General features: G+C 39.5%; 1 protein-coding gene across 10 annotated transcripts in view; it reads right to left on the reverse strand.

The window, feature by feature from the left end:
• Positions 1-18,416, reverse strand: part of ATOSA (atos homolog A) — a 145,214-nt gene that overhangs the window by 13,577 nt on the left and 113,221 nt on the right. For all 10 annotated transcript variants that reach the window (XR_008380767.1, XM_053595135.1, XM_053595136.1 and 7 more), the window contains 4 exons: positions 15,051-15,164; positions 9,854-9,933; positions 8,540-8,648; positions 350-508 (listed from right to left, as the gene is read on the reverse strand). Coding sequence is in view for 9 of the 10 variants with exons in the window: in XM_053595135.1 (XP_053451110.1) it covers positions 350-508; positions 8,540-8,648; positions 9,854-9,933; positions 15,051-15,164 (462 nt within the window). In the remaining variant the exon portion in view is untranslated. The remainder of the gene's footprint in view (positions 1-349; positions 509-8,539; positions 8,649-9,853; positions 9,934-15,050; positions 15,165-18,416) is intronic.

Consider the following 18,416-nt stretch of genomic DNA (forward strand, 5'->3'; position numbering starts at 1 on the left):
ACTCATATGGGAAGGCAAACCTTGTAGACTGGAGTGCACAGTAAGCACTTGAAGTTTGTGTGAACACAGCAAGACAGCAAGATTAGTGCCACTAATCAATTTTTATCACTTTTGAAAATCACATAGAAACAAGTAAATTTTCAGCACCATCCTTAAAAGCAAAAGAGGTTATCTGTTGCTTGAGCTGGCTCAGAAAAAAGTCATGAGATAATATTTTGGTATATTAATTTGCATGCAGTTTTCACTTAGGAAATGTTTTATATTTTTAAGCATTATACCACAGCATTTAAAGACAATTGTTATTAAGCTGGTTGACTTTTCAGAAAAGGACAATATAAAAAATACTTGCCATATAGGGAGAGGGAGCATTATCATCTGAAACACTGTAGAATGACACTTCAACTGGAAGAGTCAAATGAGTGGGGCAAAAAACACCACTTGCCCCTACCTCAGCAGTGAAACCATCAACAATGCCGAGAGGATCTAAACGATAGTTCAAGACAGATTCCTGGAAGACAAAATAATTTTTTAAAAAATCAATTAGAAAAATTAATGCTTTTATTTTTCTATTTAAAGAAATATATCACTCTGCTTTTAGGGAATAGAAAAGTGGCTGTTACCATTGCCAGGTCCTCATTTCTGCTGTTGATCTGACTTGAAATCATCCTTACCTCCCATCAATTTTCTTATTATGTTTGGCTTCTTAATATTCTATCCTATGTTGAATTCTCCAGGAACTAACATTATTTAGACTTAATTTTTCTTTCGTTCTTTTGTTTTTTCTTGGGAGGCAGGGCAAGGCCTATTACTTCAGAAAGACCTAATTGTTGTTTACATACACACACACATATGTAAAACACATGTATATTTTATATGTAAATAAATATATATATATATTTGAGACAGAGTCTCACAATGTTGCCCTTGGTTATAGTGCTGTGGTGGCATAAGTCCGTGCAACCTGAAACTCTTGGGTTTAGGTGATACTCTTGCCTCAGCCTCCCAAGCAGCTGAGACTACAGGCACTTGCCATGAGACCTGGCTGTTTTTTAAGAGATGGGGTCTTGCTCCTGGTTAGACTGGTCCCAAACTCTTGAGGTTAAGCCATCTGCTCACCTCTGCCTCCCAGAGTACTAGTACAAGGGTGAGCCACTGGGCCTGGCCTGATTTTTGTATTTTTAAATGAAAAACATGCTCTACAAGTATAAGTATCCCTCAAACAGCCTATTCATAGTAGTAGGCATGGAGAAGCAGCTGAAAACCTAATGAGTCATATATAAAAGTTCTATCAAAAGATGAAGCCAAGCACTTACAACAGTGGTTCTCAACCTTCCTAATGCCACAACCCTTTAATACAGTTCCTGTGGGTCACGACCCACAGGTTGAGAACTGCTGACTTACAACTTTGAGAAATAATTGCCTTTTTGAAAAATGTTGTTATATATGATGTTTTATTAACTTAAAATATAATCCTGCACTTTTTCTTTTTTTGAGACAGAGTATCATTCTGTTGCCCAAGCTGGAATGAAGTGGCATCATCCCAGGTCACTGCAACTTCAAACTCCTTGTACTCAAGAGATCCTCCTGCTTCAACCTCCTGAGCAGCTGGAACTACAGTTATGTGCTACCACACCCAGCTAATTTTTCACCTGTGCTAGGATTGCAGATTGAGACACATGCCTGGCCAATCCCAGCACTTCAAGAGGCTTACGTGGGAGGACCAGGTGGGGGGCCAGGAGTTTAAGACCAGGCTGGGAAATATAGCAAGATGCCATCTATACATAAAATTTAAAAATTAGCTGTATGTGGTGGTGCATGCTTGTAGTTCCACCTACTCCAGAGGCTGAGGCAAGAGGACAGCTTGAGTCCAAGAGTCTGAGGTTGCTGTGAGCTATCACGTCACAGCACTCTAACCAAGGCGACAGAGTGAGACTCTGTCAAAAAGAAGAAAATGTCTAAGACCTATATGGTAAAAACTGTAACACTGATGAAAGATATCAAATGGATTGAAAAACTTTATATTGTTTTGGATTTTTTATATTTAATTTTTATGGGAACATAATAGTTACATATCTTTATAGGATACATTTAACATTTTGATAGAGGCATGCAATATGAATTAATCAAATCAGGGTAACTGAGGGATCCACTACCTCAGGCACTTAACATTTCTGCATGTAAGAAATATTCCAACTCTACTATTTCAGTTATTTTAAAGTATACTCTTATTATTGATTATAGTCTCTTTGTTATGCTATCAAATATTGTTCAATCTATTTTTTGCACCCATTATCCCCATTTTATCCCCCACCTCCTGTACCCCTTCCCAGCCTCTGTTAACTGTCATTCTACACTGTGAGATCAATTTTTTTGTTAAGATCAATTGTTTTAATATCTAGCTCCCATATATGAGTGAGAACACGCAAAGTTTGTCTGTCTATGCTTGACTCATTTCATTTAACACAATGTTCTCCAGTTTCATTCATGTTGTTTCAAATGGCAGGATTTTATTTTATTTTATTTATTTATTTTTTTGCAGTTTTGGCCAGGGGTGGACTTGAACCCGTCATCCCCAATATATGGGGCCGGAGCACAGGCGCCACCCAGGATTTCATTTTTTCTTTGTGGCTATATAATATCCCCTTGTATATATGTACCACAATTTCTTTGTCCATTCATCCACTGATGGACACTCAGGTTATTCCACTCAGGTTATTCTTGGTCACTGTGAATAGTGTTGTCGTAAACATGGGAATGCAAATATCTTTTCAATAGACCGAATTCCTATCCTTTGGATATATACTGAGCAGTTGGACTGCTGGATCATATGGTAGTTCTATTTCCAGCTGCTTGAGAAACCTCTATACTCTTTTCCATAGTGGTTGTACTAATTCACATTTCTTTTTTTTTTTTTTTTTGTAGAGACAGAGTCTCACTTTATGGCCCTCGGTAGAGTGCCGTGGCCTCACACAGCTCACAGCAACCTCCAACTCCTGGGCTTAAGCGATTCTCTTGCCTCGGCCTCCTGAGCAGCTGGGACTACAGGCGCCCACCACAATGCCCGGCTATTTTTTGGTTGCAGTTTGGCCGGGGCCGGGTTTGAACCCACCACCCTCGGTATATGGGGCCGGCGCCTTACCGACTGAGCCACAGGCGCCTCCCAATTTTAATTTTTTTTTTTTAGAGTCTCACTTTATCGCCCTTGGTAGAGTGCTGTGGTGTCACACAGCTCACAGCAACCTCCAACTCCTGGGCTTAGGCGATTCTCTTGCCTCAGCCTCCGGAGAAGCTGGGACTACAGACACCTGCCACAATGTCCGGTTATTTTTTTGTTGCAGTTTGGCTGGGGCTGGGTTTGAACCCGTCACCCTCGGTATATGGGGCCAGCACCCTACCCACCGAGCCACAGGCGCCGCCCTAATTCACATTTCTACCAACAATATACAAGGGCTCCTCTTTCTCCACATCACTGCCAGCATTTGGTACTGCCTGTCTTTTTGGAATGAGAAGGTATCTCATTGTAGTTTTGATTTGCATTTCTCTGGTAAGTAATGATGTTAAGCATTATTTTATATGCTTATTGGTCATTTGTATGTCTTCTTTTGAGAATTATCTATTTGGATCCTTTGTCCATTTTATTATTGTTATTATTATTTTTGTGGACACAGAGTCTCACTCTATTGCCCATGCTAGAGTGCCATGGCCCCTAGCTCATAGCAACCTCAAACTCCTGGTCTTAATTCTCTTGCCTCAGCTTCCCGAGTAGCTGGGACTTATAGGCATGTAGGACCCCATTCAGCTGATTTTCCTATTTGAGGTAGAGACAGGGTCCTGCTTTTGCTCAGGCTGGTCTCAAACTCCTTAGCTCAGGCAATCCTCCTGCCACGGCCCCTAAAAGTGGCAGGATTATAGGTTGGGCCACCACAGCCAGCCTCTTTGCCCATTTTTTAATCAGATTGTTTATTATTTTCCCTATTAAGATGTTAGTGCTCCTTATATATTCTAGCTATTAATAGCTTCGCAGAAGAGTTGTTTGCAAATATTTTCTCCCATGAAAGATTTTATGTTCTTAAGATGTAAATTTTCCTTAAATTGATCTGTATCAATGCAATCCAAACAAAAACTTAAGAGGCTATTTTGTAGAAACAAGACAAATTAATTCTAAAATTTGTATGAAGTGACAAAGAACTAGAATAAAGTAATAAGAAAGAAAAACAATGTTGAACAACCATATGCTTAAAAATGAACCTTCTATCACGTAGAAAATTAACTCAAAATAGACTGGAGAAATAAATGTAAGAGCTAAACTAAATTTAGATGAAAATTTAGAAAAAGATATTTGTGACCTAGGGTTGGGCAACCAAGGGTTGCTAAAACAACAAGGAGGGTGTTACTGTAATCAAGTGAGTAGAAGCCAGAGATGCTGCTAAACATCCTACAATGCACAGACAGCCTCCTACGAGAAAGGAGCCATGGGGTAGGCAAGAATTTATTAGTTACAGCACCCAAAGTAAGATCCACTAAAAAACTTAATAAATTAGACACCAATAAAATTAAAATCTTTTGCTTTACAAAAGACACTGTTACATAAATATAAAGCCAAATCTCAGACTTGGGGAGAAAATGTTTGGAAAACCTATGTCCTTATGTAACAAAAATAAGCATGGAAAAAGCGACTCAAACAACTACTCATTAGGGAAATACAAATTAAAACCATAATAATTAAAATGAAATACAAATTAAAACCATAATAATTAAAATGAAAAAGACTGGTCATTGTGAACACTGGCAAGGACATGGAGAAACTAGAACTCATACACTGTTGATGATAATTAAAAATGGTATAACAAACTTGGAAAAGCAGTTTGGCAATTTCTTTAACGTTAAATATACTGGGCAGTGCCTATGGCTCAGTGGGTAGGGCGGCCAGCCCCATATACTGAGGGTGGTGGGTTCAAACCCAGCCCCGGCCAAACTACAACAAAAAAATAGCCAGGCATTATGATGGGTGCCTGTAGTCCCAGCTATTTGGGAGGCTGAGGCAACAGAATCACATAAGCCCAGAAGTTGGAGGTTGCTGTGAGCTGTGACGACACAGCACTCTACAGAGGGCAATAAAGTGAGACTCTGTCTCAAAAAAAAAAAAAGTTAAACATACCATTGAAATTGAAAACAAGAAGTTAATAGAGAAAATGAACACAATCAAAAGTTGGACTTCAGCTCAGCATCCATAGCACAGTGGTTATGGCGCTGGCCACACGCACTGAGGCTGGCAGGTTTGAACCTGGCCCAGGCCAGCTAAACAACATCAACTGCAGCAAAAATAATAGCCAGGCACTGAGGTGGGCACCTGTAGTCCCAGCTACTTGGGAGGCTGAGGCAAGAGAATTGCTTAAGTCCAAGAGTTTGAGGTTGCTGTAAGCCGTGATGCCACAGAACTGTACTAAGGACTAAATAGTGAGACTGTCTCAAAAAAAAAAAAAAAAAAAAAAAACCAAACAAACCTGGACTTCAGTTAATAATATTGTATCATTACTAGTTCAATAATTGTGATGAATGTACCACACTAATGTAAGGTGTTACTATTAGGAGAACCCAGATGTGAAACTCTCTGAACTCTTCGAATCAGCTCTATAATTTTTCGGTAAATCCAGAACTGTTAATAATAATTTTTTTTTTTTGAGACAGAGTTTTAAGCTGTTGCCCTGGGTAGAGTGCTGTGGTGTCACAGCTCTCAGCAACCTCAGACTCTTGGGCTTAAGCCAGTCTCTTGCCTCAGCCTCCTAAGTAGCTGGGATTACAGGTGTACATCACAACACCCAACTATTTTTTGGTTGTAGTTGTCATTGTTGTTTGGCAGGCAGGCCTGGGCTGGATTTGAACCACCAGCTCCGGTGTACGTGGCTGGTGCCCTAGCCGCTGAGCTACAGGCGCCGAGCCAAGAATAATTAAAAAAAAAAAACAGTTAAACATACCAGCAGGATATGATGTGGTGGCTCACACATGTAATTCTAGCACTCTGGGAGGATTTGCCTGAGATCAGGAGTTTGAGACCAGCCTGAGCAAAGTGAAACACTGTCTCTACTAAAAATAGAAAAATTAGCCAGGGAAGGTGATGCATGCTGGCAGTACCAGCTACTCTGAAGGCTGAGGCAGGGAGGATTGCTTGAGTTCAGGAGCTCAAGGTTACAGTGAACTATGATAGTGCTGCTGCACTCCAGCCTAGGGAAAAGAGCAAAACTATGTCTAAAAATAAAAAAATAAATAAATGAATAAAAAAATAAATAAAATGATGTGAAATAAAATTCTAAAAGATAGCTATTTTATAGGGACAGAAAGCACTGGAATTCTCTCATGTGCGGAAAAAGTAGTCCATTTCCGATTGTTGTTGGTATTATGCTGGACTGAATTGACAGAAGAGAATCACAGGACAGATGAATGGATGATGAGAAGGTTCTGCAGTAGAGATCTCCAAATGGTAGCCAAAAAAAGGTAACTAACTGGCCACTGAAATCAGGCAGACAGACTTCTGTTTGGGTGTTACTCTGGGTCAATGTGTTTTGAGACTCCACCTAAAGCTCCCCAAATGTCCAAACTCAAGATTCCCCTTAACAACATTATAGGGATCACACTTTGCCCTGTTTCATGAAACAAGACAAATGTGTCAGTTTAGTAATTCAAGTTATTCCTCTCTGTTTATTGCCATAGATTATCAAATTCACTAAATATCTTCTGCAGTTTACTAGAGAGAACATCAAATTCCAAATTCTTTATAAAGAGAATTTATGGGTTGGATAGTCTCAGCAAATCTCTATTTTTTCCTTAAGTCATTTGAAAAATGTATGCGTATCTGTACAAATAGGATCCTCTGAAACAAACAGTATACCGATCTTTAACTATGGTTAAACCTTTCCTAGGGTTCATATCAGACTTCTCTTTTTCCCATATAAATTTTCTTGTTGTACAAAGGTTGCAAAGTACCTGACATTCACAATGGTCTATGCAATTTTAACGTAATGATGACAAGGAATAGCAAGTTCAACATCTCTGAACTCATCCTTTGAAAGGAACATGGAAAAGACTTATTTCAAATGTCTTTTCATTTCCACTAAAACATTGAAAGATATCCTGAATAATAAAAGTTGTAAATAAACCATACTGCTGGCTAAGCGCAGTGGCTATAATCCTAGCACTCTGGAAGGCTGAGGCGGGTGGACTGTTTAAACTCAGGAGTTTGAGACAAGCCTGAGCAAGAGCAACACCCCATCTTTACTAAAAATAGAAAAACTAGCTGTGCATTGCGGTGGGAGCCTATAATCCTAGCCACCAGGGAGGCTAAGGCAGGAGGATCGCTTGAACCCAGGAGGTTGAGGTTGCTGTGAGCCACGGTGACAACACAGCACTCTACCTCAGGGGACAGGGTGAGACTGTCTCCAAAATTATAAATAAAGTATACTGCTGATAAACCAAACTACAACTCCTGCAAAGTTATTCAACTTAATTAAAAGTACAATTTATTTTTTGAGATAGAATCTTGCTCTATTACCTGGGCTAGAGTGCCATAGCCTCAGCCTAGCTAATAGCAACCTCCAAATCTTGGGCTCAAGCAATCCTCTTATCCTAGCCTAAGTAGCTGTGAATACAAGGGCATGCAACTATACCCAATTTTCTTTTTTTTTTTTTAATGTTTTTTGACCAGGCTGGGTTTGAACCTGCCACCTCCGGCATATGGGACCGGCACCCTACTCCTTGAGCCACAGGCGCCGCCTATACCCAATTTTCTATTTTTAGTAGGAACTGAGTCTCACTTTGCTCAGGCTAGTCTTGAACTCCTGACATCAAGTGTTCCTCCAGCCTCAGCCTCCCAGAATGCTAAGATTATAAGCATGAGTCACCATGCCCTGTCAAAATATAATTACTTTCCTCTAAATATCCTTGGCTGGGCTTGGGAGACTGACATAGGAGGATCACTTGAGCCCAGAAGTTTGAGGTTACAGTGAGCTATAATCAGGCCATTGCCTTCCAGTCTGGGCAGAAAAGTAAGATCCTGTCTCTAATTAAAAATAAAACAAAAATGAATAATAACCTTATTACTTTATAAAGATGTTTCAAATAAAGAACATTTGATTTGGTCCCCCTGATTTCGTAAAGCCATTTGATTTTGCGAAACAACCACCTTAATCATGAAAGGGAGGCTATTAGTTCACTATCACCTTTTCTGAGTCCCAGACCCAGTTTTAACAAGTAAGAAAATGTGGTCAAACCTATCCTCTCAGCTAAAGTAACATACCTGATTCAACCTCATTTCACCAAAGTCCTTCATTCTCCTCTACTGGCTACAAAATTCTAAGATGTCACTGCTAACAATTCTCCCAAATTGCTTTCTCATGAAAATAACATAAAATAAAAAGGTAATTTTCAAGGCTTTCAAAAAGGACAGTCAACTAATTTCCCTTTCATAATCAAAGTTAAAGACATAAATGACACCCTAGACCTTAATTAAGAAATTTAAATTCTTAAAAGTTTTAAAATACATTACCTCAAAATTTCCTAGAAGACTAAGACTTGTTACGGGTGGAGCACTAGAACTCAAAAATGGTTTTTCATGAATATCTGGATCATCTTCAATGTTTAAACATGGTCGAGGACTATTAAAAAAACAAATCAGCAAAGGAACACATTAACCACAATATTTTCTTATTTATGTTTCTACAAAATTAAGTTAGGAAAATTCAAGCAATTTTACTGAAATACCATAATATAATTAATGTCATCAAATTTTAAGATATAAAACTTATAATTTAAAATTCTTGATTAGATTTTATAATCTTTGTTATAATATTTGGTAAGGTGTGTATATGTTTATATATACACCCCATAAAGTTTCAAAGTAGAATTTATAACGTATCACGAAAGCAGAATTTATAACATATCACATAGTGGCATCTAGTGGAATTACATAATAATTCAGATTTCTGTATCAATTTTCATTTTAAGCTAAAAATGAGAATACAGAGCTAAGCTTGGTGGCTCGTGCCTGTAATCCTATAATTCTGGAAGAGTGAAGTGGGAGAACTGGTCAGATTGCAATAACCTATATTGATGCCACTGCACACCAGCCTGGGTGAGAGAGCAAGAAGCTATCTCAAAAAATAAAGAGAGAGGGAGAGAGGACAGGAGGGAGAAAGAGAAAAAGAATACAAAGGCAAAATTATATGACTAAAGAATATAACTAGGGTATTATTTGCCAACACAGGAAAAATTGCCCAGCTTTTTGGGAAGAGGGGGTTGGGAGAAAAGGAGTAAAAAGGTAGAGGCTAATGAAGAGAAATACTCAAATCTACTTAAATGTTAAAACAATGTGGCTCTTTATTACGATGAAAGTTGCTATCACTGCCATAATGTCTTCTTCACTCACCCTTAAGAACTATCATATTGAAATTATATTGAAAATAAGATTCCTGCTACAATTTTTGATTTTATTTTATTTATCTTGTGACAGAGTCTTAACCATGCTGCCCTCAGAGAGTGCTGTGGCATCACAGATCACAGCAACCTCTAACTCTTGGGCTTAAGCGATTCTCTTGCCTTAGCCTCCCAAGTAGCTGGGACTACAGGCGCCTGCCACAACACCCAGCTATTTTTTTTGTTGTTGCAGTTGTCATTGTTTTTTATCAGGTCCTGACTGGGTTTGAACCTGCCTGCCTCGGCGTATGTGCCTGGCACCCTAACCACTGATCTACGGGGGCCAAGCCACAATTTTGATTTTTAGAGTCAATGTTATTTATTGTGAAAGACTGGAATTTTGTAAAATTCTGTTTCATACACACAAATAAACTTTGAGATTGAATACCTTCTGGATGATAAGCTTTTCAGATGCAGTAACGAAGAATCCAGATCAAAGCAACCTGATTGTGTTTTTCTGTGAGGAACCTAAGGTAAAAATGATCATCTGTAATATTTAACAAGACTAATTTTTTTCTTAAATTTTATAAAACACTTTCCAAAAGAATGTTAAGCTTATGTTTACAATAATAAAAAAAAAAACCCAAAAAACTATAAAACATCATAACAACTTACTTAAAATCATTCTGTTTATTAAATATTGCTCTTATGTTCTCATTAAATGTGAAAAATATGATTAATAAAAAACCTTTACAGGGCTTTGATTTTTTTTTTTTAAACTCTATTTTTATTTTATTTTATTTTATTTTATTTTTTTGTGTGTGTGTGGTTTTTGGCCGGGGCTAGGTTTGAACCCGCCACCTCCAGCATATGGGACCGGCGCCCTACTCCTTGAGCCACAGGCGCCACCCAGGGCTTTGATTTTTTAAAAAGCAGAACCAGTGTTTTCCAAAACCAAACCCCATATAGAATCCCAATATATAATATAAATAAGGTACCTGAGACTTAGTAAATTTTATATACATAAAAATAATATAAATAGGATTTTTACTATTTTACCTCATATAATACTGTATTGCTTTTTGGAGGAAAAAGCATTTCTCACTTTAAAAGAAAAAAGAAAAAGGGCAGCACCTGTGGCTCAAGGAGTAGGGTGCCGGTCCCATATGCCGGAGGTGGCGGGTTCAAACCCAGCCCCTGCCAAAAACCACAAAAAAGAAAAAAGAAAAAAGAAAAAAAAATTAATAGAGATAGGAGTCTGAAGTTGTGTCAGCACTATGCCTCCTTTGCCTATTCTACATATTGCAACATTCCCAGGAACCCTGAGGCTTTATAGCGAATAGGTCTAAAAAATACTATCATCCTGGATTGTCAGCTGCCATTGTATACCAGATTACATTAAGGCAAACCACCACTAAGATCACAATGTCCTAAAAATTAAAGACTCAATGTAATTTAAAGCTAAAATCATATACCACACGCAAATTAGGTTTGTTTCTAGAATTAATATTATAAATATGTATAAAGTTATCTAACTCACTGATCTAACTGGTAACAAAAGAAACGGATAATACTGAAGTCTAAATAACTTAAACATTTTTGAGAGTTAAACAAGTACACCATGTTATTTACTATAGATAGAACCTAGTATGAAATTAAAATTTTCAATCTAAACCCTTGTGTCAATTCTGGGAAGTTCTCTACCTTCATTTCTTCTAGTATTGCATTTCCCTTATTCTATCTAATCCTACTTTTAAAAAATCCTACCAGACTTACATTGAACATGTCCTTCTACCTTTTATGGCTCTTTCACATTTTACCATCTTTTTGCTTTCAAAAAGATGAAATTATCAGTACTTCATTATCAGTACTTGCTAAAATGTGTCCACTCATTCACTAAATATCCTTCAGCTGATTCTAATCTATTGTTTAATTCACCTGTATGTGTATGTGCATACATTTCAAATATATTTTCTAGAATTTCTAATTACTTCTTTTTTTTCATAGAGACAGAGTGTCACTTTAATGCCCTTGGTGGAGTGCAATGGCATCACACAGCTCACAGCAAATCCAACTCCTGGGCTTAGGCAATTCTCTTGCCTCAGCCTCCCCAGTAGCTGGGACTACAGGGCCAACCACAATACCTGGCTATTTTTTTTGTTGCAGTTTGGGTGGGGCGGGTTTCAACCTGCCACCCTGGGTATATGGGGCCAGCTCCCTATTCACTAAGCCATAGGCACCGCCCTATATTACTTCTTTTTATTTTTTATTTTATTTTATTTTGAGACAGAGCCTCAAGCTGTCGCCCTGGGTAGAGTGCCGTGGCATCACAGCTCACAGCAACCTCCAACTCCTGGGCTCAAGCAATTCTTCTGCCTCCACCTCCCAAGTAGCTGGGACCACAGGCGCCCGCCACAATGCCTGGCTATTTTTTGGTTGCAGCCATCATTGTTGTTCCGCGGGCCCAGGCTGGATTCAAACCCGCCAGCTCAAGTGTATATGGCTGGCACCTTAGCCACTTGAGCTACAGGTGCCAAGCCGATTACTTCTTTTTCAAATCCACGAATTCTCTCATCTCAATTCCCTATTTTGACTTCATTTATTGCTTAGAACATTTTAAACAGAATGTTCTGATAACAAGGTTCCCATGTGTGTATTCTTTCATTTCTTGCTCTTTCTGATTCTTTTTCTTTTTTTCTGAAACAGAGTCTTATTATGTCGCCCTCGGTAGAGTGCTGTTGCATCACAGCTCACAGCAACCTCAAACTCTTGGGCTTAAGTTCTCTTGCCTCATCCTCCCAAGTAGCTGGGACTACAGGCGCCCACCACAATGCTCAGCTATATTTTTCTTCTGAGATCATCTTGAAGAGATATTTTCTATAAAAATAAATCCCTGGTGCCCTGGGTTATAAATGTGGGATAGTTTCATCTTTTTTCTGCTAGTCTTGAATGGATTTCACCAGCTGCAGTTTAGCTATTTTTTTTGTTGTTTGAGACAGAGTCTCAAGCTGTAGTCCTGGGTAGAGTACTGTGCTGTCGTAGCTCACAGCAACGTCCAACTCTTGGGCTCAAGTGATCCTCCTGCCTCAGTTTTTCTACTTCTAGTAGACATGGGGTCTCACTTTTTGCTTGGGTGGTCTCGAACTGGAGAACTCAAGCAATCCATCTACCTCGGCGTTCCAGAGTGCTAGGATTACAGGTGTGAGGCACTGTGCCCAGCCATTTTTTTTTTTTTTTTCTTCTCTGTTTAGCAGGTCTGGGCCAGGTTTGAACCCACCAGCCCCGGAACATGTGGCTGGCACCCTAACCACTGAGTACAGGCACCAGCCTGTTACAGTTACTTCTTAGCTAGACTTCTCTTAACCTCAGAGGTAGTATAAATTTATAACTGCTACTATGTTATGGGTAGCTTAGATTTAGGTCCAATTTCTTTTGGGGACTTCTGCCTACTTTTTTTTTTTGTTTTTTGCAGTTTTTTTTTTGGCCAGGGCTGGGTTTGAACCTGCCACCTCTGGCATATGGGGCCGGTGCCCTACTCCTTTGAGCCACAGGTGCCGCCCCTCTTTTGGGGACTTCTTTTTCCTCTCCTACTCCACACCTCCCTGACATGCCCTTGAGTGCTTTTTTTGCCATCCTATTTATGGAAGTCCAGTCTTTCTGCTTTTGGTTTTACATAGAATTTGGTCTTAGGCCTTTGCTATGATTACTGCTGACATGTAGCCTTGACTTCTATCCCTGGGGTGGGACATTAAACCCTAGCACTGTATTAAGTTCGGTGCTATCCTGGAGGGCCATAAGTTGCCTCAAGTTATAAATTACTTTGCTTATTCTTTTACTATATTATATATTTAGACATTGTTTTACTTCATTCAGAATTTGTATCTATAAAGGGAGAAGTGTCTTCCTGTATTAACTCAGTCCACAATACTGACAAGAAGACTGCAGTGCTTTTTACACCAGCATGATGCTGGTAATATTTTCCCTGAATGCTTGGCATTTTGAAAACAACTCACAGGTAGGACAAATACTTGGGAGTTTAAAAAAATTGTTTAGCCTCCAACTTCTCTAAAATAAACACTAGAGGTCCAAGTTATATATACACTTAAAGTCTACATCCTTTACTCGATAATAATAAGCTGTAGTGTCACAGCTCACAGCAATCTACAACTCTTGGGCTGAAGTGATTAATTCTCTTGCCTCAGCCTCCCAAGTAGCTGGGACTATAGGCGCCCACCACAATGACCGGCTATTTTTTGGTTGCAGTTTGTCATTGTTGTTTAGCTGGCCGGGGGTGGGTTTAAACCTGCCAGCCTGGGTGGCTGGGACCCTACCCACTGAGCTATGGGTGCCACCCTTGATAATTATTATTATTATTATTTTTTTTGTAGAGACAGAGTCTCACTTTATGGCCCTCGGTAGAGTGCCGTGGCCTCACACAGCTCACAGCAACCTCCAACTCCTGGGCTTAAGCGATTCTCTTGCCTCAGCCTCCCAAGTAGCTGGGACTACAGGCGCCCGCCACAACGCCCGGCTATTTTTTTTTTTTAACACATGCCAGACCTTGTTTTCAAGTTGCTAAAAAAACACACATACAGTAAAAATTTTGCATTAGTAGCAAATTATACAGGCTTTTAGTTCTGCTACAAAATTTACTACTTACCTTAAGTTTAACTCAATGGTTCTCAACCTGTGGGTCATGACCCACAGGAACTGTATTAAAGGGCCACAGCATTAGGAAGGTTGAGAATCACTGGTTTAACTGACGTGACGGTCATACCAATTAACTACTGAGTGCTTAAACAAGTGCCAATAATGATATGAATCATTTTCACAATACTAAGGTAGACATTGTCAACCCCATTTACAGATGAAGAAACTGAGGTTCTAACAGATGTTACTTATCTCATGTCATACAAGTAGGGGGTAGAATAAATGTGACTCTGAAGTGCATTTAGCCATTACCCTTAGATGTATAAATGTATTAATAAATGAGAAATGGGATTATATATGTCTTTTTTTTTTGTAGAGACAGAATGTCACTATACCGCCCTCGGGTAGAGTGTTGTGGCGTCACACGGCTCACAGCAACCTCTAACTCTTGGGCTTACGCGATTCTCTTGCCTCAGCCTCCCGAGCAGCTGGGACTACAGGCGCCCGCCACAACGCCCGGCTATTGTTTTGTTGCAGTTTGGCCGGGGCTGGGTTTGAACCCGCCACCCTCGGCATATGGGGCCGGCGCCCTACTCACTGAGCCACAGGTGCCGCCCGGCATTATATATGTCTTAAAATAACATTAAGTGAGAGGATTCTAAGTAAAAAGCAGTCCCCAGGTGACCCAGTTGGTGATGTCAGTAAGATACAAATTCACTTGACACCAAGATTTTTTTTTGACAGTTAGTAAAAATTTTAGGCAAAAGAATTTCAGAGAAATGTTGTAAGTCTATTATAGTAAATTTCACTCATATTCATTTTATAGTCTCTTTCCATATCATCAGTAAACTGTTAAATGTTATAAAAAAAAGATGATTTCCAATTAAAAATTTATTTTAAAAGTATTTAATTTTATTCAATTAAAATTTGAATAAAATTATTTGTAATTTCAGATATCTGCAAATTCTAATGTCAGATAAGGGAAAAAAACTTACGGGACTTGAAAGAAGTGGCAATCCAGTTTGAGGATGAAAGGCTCTGGTTGAGGTTCCATGCAACGAGTGAAAATTATGTTTTCGCCAGACATTTGAATGTTTCAGTGTAGTCCTCTGTTAGGAAAATAATTATACTTTGATGGAAAGATACCATTTAAAGGACTCGTACAGCTTTTTAGTTTTTTAGACTCATTCCTAATACATCCCAAGGTATTACATGGTTGATGGTGATGTTGATAATACACAGGTTGATTACCCTTTATTTAAAATGCCTAAGACCAGAAGAGTTTTAGATTTTGGATTTTCCTGGATTTTAGAATATGTACAATATGTATACTTACTGTCTGAGCATTCCAAATCCAAAAATTCAATATTCAAAATACTCCAATAAACATTTCCTTTGAATATCACATTAGCACTTGGAAAGTTTCAATTTTGGAGCCTATCAAATTTCAGATTTGGGATGCTCAATATGTGTATCAATATGTTATGTCTATACACACACATACTAATTGGAAAACAATGTCTAAGATTTTTTTAATACGCTGAATGCTAATGTTCTAAAGAAATTATGTTCAAATATAATAACTGCGATATCAAGGTATGCTCATGTTTGCTCAGAATCTAACATTTAATAAGCTAATATTTGATTATTTCAATTAAAAAAAACTATTATGATAGCCCCTTCTTATAAATAGGAGATATGATCCAAGAACTCCAGTGGATGCCTGGAATTGTGACTAGTATGAAACACTGTACATATCAAGGTCTTTTCCTATACATACACCTTATTTATTTTTTTTGAGACAGAGCCTCAAGCTGTCGCCCTGGGTAGAGTGCTGTGGCATTACAGATCACAGCAACCTCCAATTCCTGGGCTCAAGCGATTCTCCTGCCTCTGCCTCCCAAGTAGCTGGGATTACAGGCACCTGCCACAGTGCCCGGCTATTTTTTTGGTTGCAGCCATCATTGTTGTTTGGCGGGCCTGGGCTGGATTCGAACCCGCCAGCTCAGTTGTATGTGGCTGGCACCGTAGCCGCTTGAACCACAGGCACCGAGCTCATATACTTTATTATTTTTTGAGACAGAGTCTCATCTCACTATGTCGCCCTTGGTAGAGTATCACGGTGTTACAGCTCTCAGCAACCTCAAACTCTTGGGCTTAAGCGATTCTATCGCCTTAGCCTCCAAAGTATCTGGGACTCCAGGCGCTCACCACAATGCCTGGCTATTTTGGGGTTGCAGTTGTCATTGCTGTTTGACAGGCTAGGCTGGGTTCAAACCTGCCAGCTCTGGTATATGTGGCTGGTGCCATAGCCACTAAGCTATAGGCGCCGAGCCTACACATACACTTTATGATAAAGTTTATTCTATTTATTTATTTGAGACAGAGCCTCAAGCTGTTGCCCTGGGTAGAGTACCATGGCATCATAGCTTGCAGCAACCTCCAACTCCTGGGCTCAAGCAATTCTTCGGGCTCAAGCGATTCTTCGGCCTCAGCCTCTGAAGTAGCTGGGACTACAGGTGCCTCTCACAACACCCAGTTATTTTTTGGTTGCAGCTGTCATTGTTGTTTGGTGGGCCGGATTCAAACCTGTCAGCTCAGGTGTATGTGGCTGGCACCTTGGCCACTTGAACCACAGGCACCGAGCCTATTTATTTTTTTTGAGACAGAGTTTTATTTTGTCACCCTCGGTAGAGTGCTGTAGCATCACAGCTCAAAGCAATCTCTAACTCCTGAGCTTAGGTGATCTTCTTGCCTCAGCCTCCCGAGTAGCTGGGACTACAGGCGCCCAGAACAATGCTCAGCTATTTTTTGTTGCAGTTTGGCCCGGGCTGGGTTTGAACCCACCATCCTTGGTATATGGAGCTGGTGCCCTACCCAGTGAACCACAGGCCGCCCATGATAAAGTTTATTTTATACATTAGTTATAGTAAGAGATTAATAAGTAACAGTAAAATACAATTATAACAATATACCGTAAAAAAAGTTAAATATCTTACTGAACTGTATTCACCTACTTTCTGTTCACAGTTGACCATAGATAACTAAAACCAGAATGCAAAATTGGGGCTAAGAAGGAACTACTGTGCCCACATGCAGAAAAAAATTAATATAATGTTCTAAAACATAAAACTATGTCAATACTAAGAGTCATTTTCTCAGGCAGTGCTGTGCCTCAGTGGGTAGGGCGCTGGCCCCATACACCAAGGGTGGCAGATTCGAACCCAGGCCCAACCAAACTGCAACAAAAAAAATAGCCGGGTATTGTGGCAGGAGCCTGTAGTCCCAGCTACTCGGGAGGCTGAGGCAAGAGAATCAACTAAGCCCAAGAGCTGGAGGTTGCTGTGAGCTGTGATGCCACAGCACTCTACCGAGGGTGACATAGTGAGAGTCTGTCTCTTAAAAAAAAACAAACAAACTAATTTTTGGTAAGCGCCATACAGAAATATAAGTAACATCGCCAATTTAAAAATATAAATAATGTAGTCATAGCACAATGTTTTTGATGTAATACATGTATAAGATATAGGCTAATATTAAGGGTTGGATAAGTTTATAGCCAAAGATCAGAAATTTGTAATCAACACATGAATAAAAATTAGAAAAGACTACATTGGATTCTGGCTCTGTCATTTGTAATACTAGCTTTGTGACCTGGGGTAAGTTACTTAATTCCTCTAGTCCAGGTCTTCATTTATAAACTGGAGTTAATAAAAGCTTCTAACCTCACAGGATAGTGAGAGGATTAAGTAAGTTGAAATGTGTAAAATGAAAAGAATGTCTGGGCACATAGTATAGTAAGTAGTGTATGGTTATATTCAAAAAGAAAAGTTAGTGGCTTGAAAAAAATACCATCCCGGGTGGCGCCTGTGGCTCAGTGAGTAGGGCGCCGGCCCCATATACTGAGGGTGGTGGGTTCAAACCCAGCCTCGGCTGAACTGCAACCAAAAAATAGCCGAGTGTTGTGGTGGGTGCCTGTAGTCCCAGCTGCTCGGGAGGCTGAGGCAGGAAAATCGCGGAAGCCAAAGAGCTAGAGGTTGCTGTGAGTCCTGTGACATCATGGCACTCTACCCGAGGTCGGTAAACCGAGATTCTTTCTCTACAAAAAAAAAAAAAAAAAAGAAAAGAAAAAATACCATCCCAGACATCATGGCACTCTACCCGAGGTCGGTAAACTGAGATTCTGTCTCTACAAAAAAAAAAAAAAAAAGAAAAGAAAAAATACCATCCCAGATGTAAGCTTCCAACCTACCCTTAGGTATCAAAAAAGATCATAAAAGGCTGGGTGCGGTGGCTCACGCCTGTAATCCCAGCACTGTGGGAGGCTGAGGAGGGAGAATTGCTTGAGGTCAGGAGTTCGA

The sequence above is a fragment of the Nycticebus coucang genome, chromosome 6 (assembly GCF_027406575.1).
Source record: "Nycticebus coucang isolate mNycCou1 chromosome 6, mNycCou1.pri, whole genome shotgun sequence".
NCBI lineage: Eukaryota > Metazoa > Chordata > Mammalia > Primates > Lorisidae > Nycticebus > Nycticebus coucang.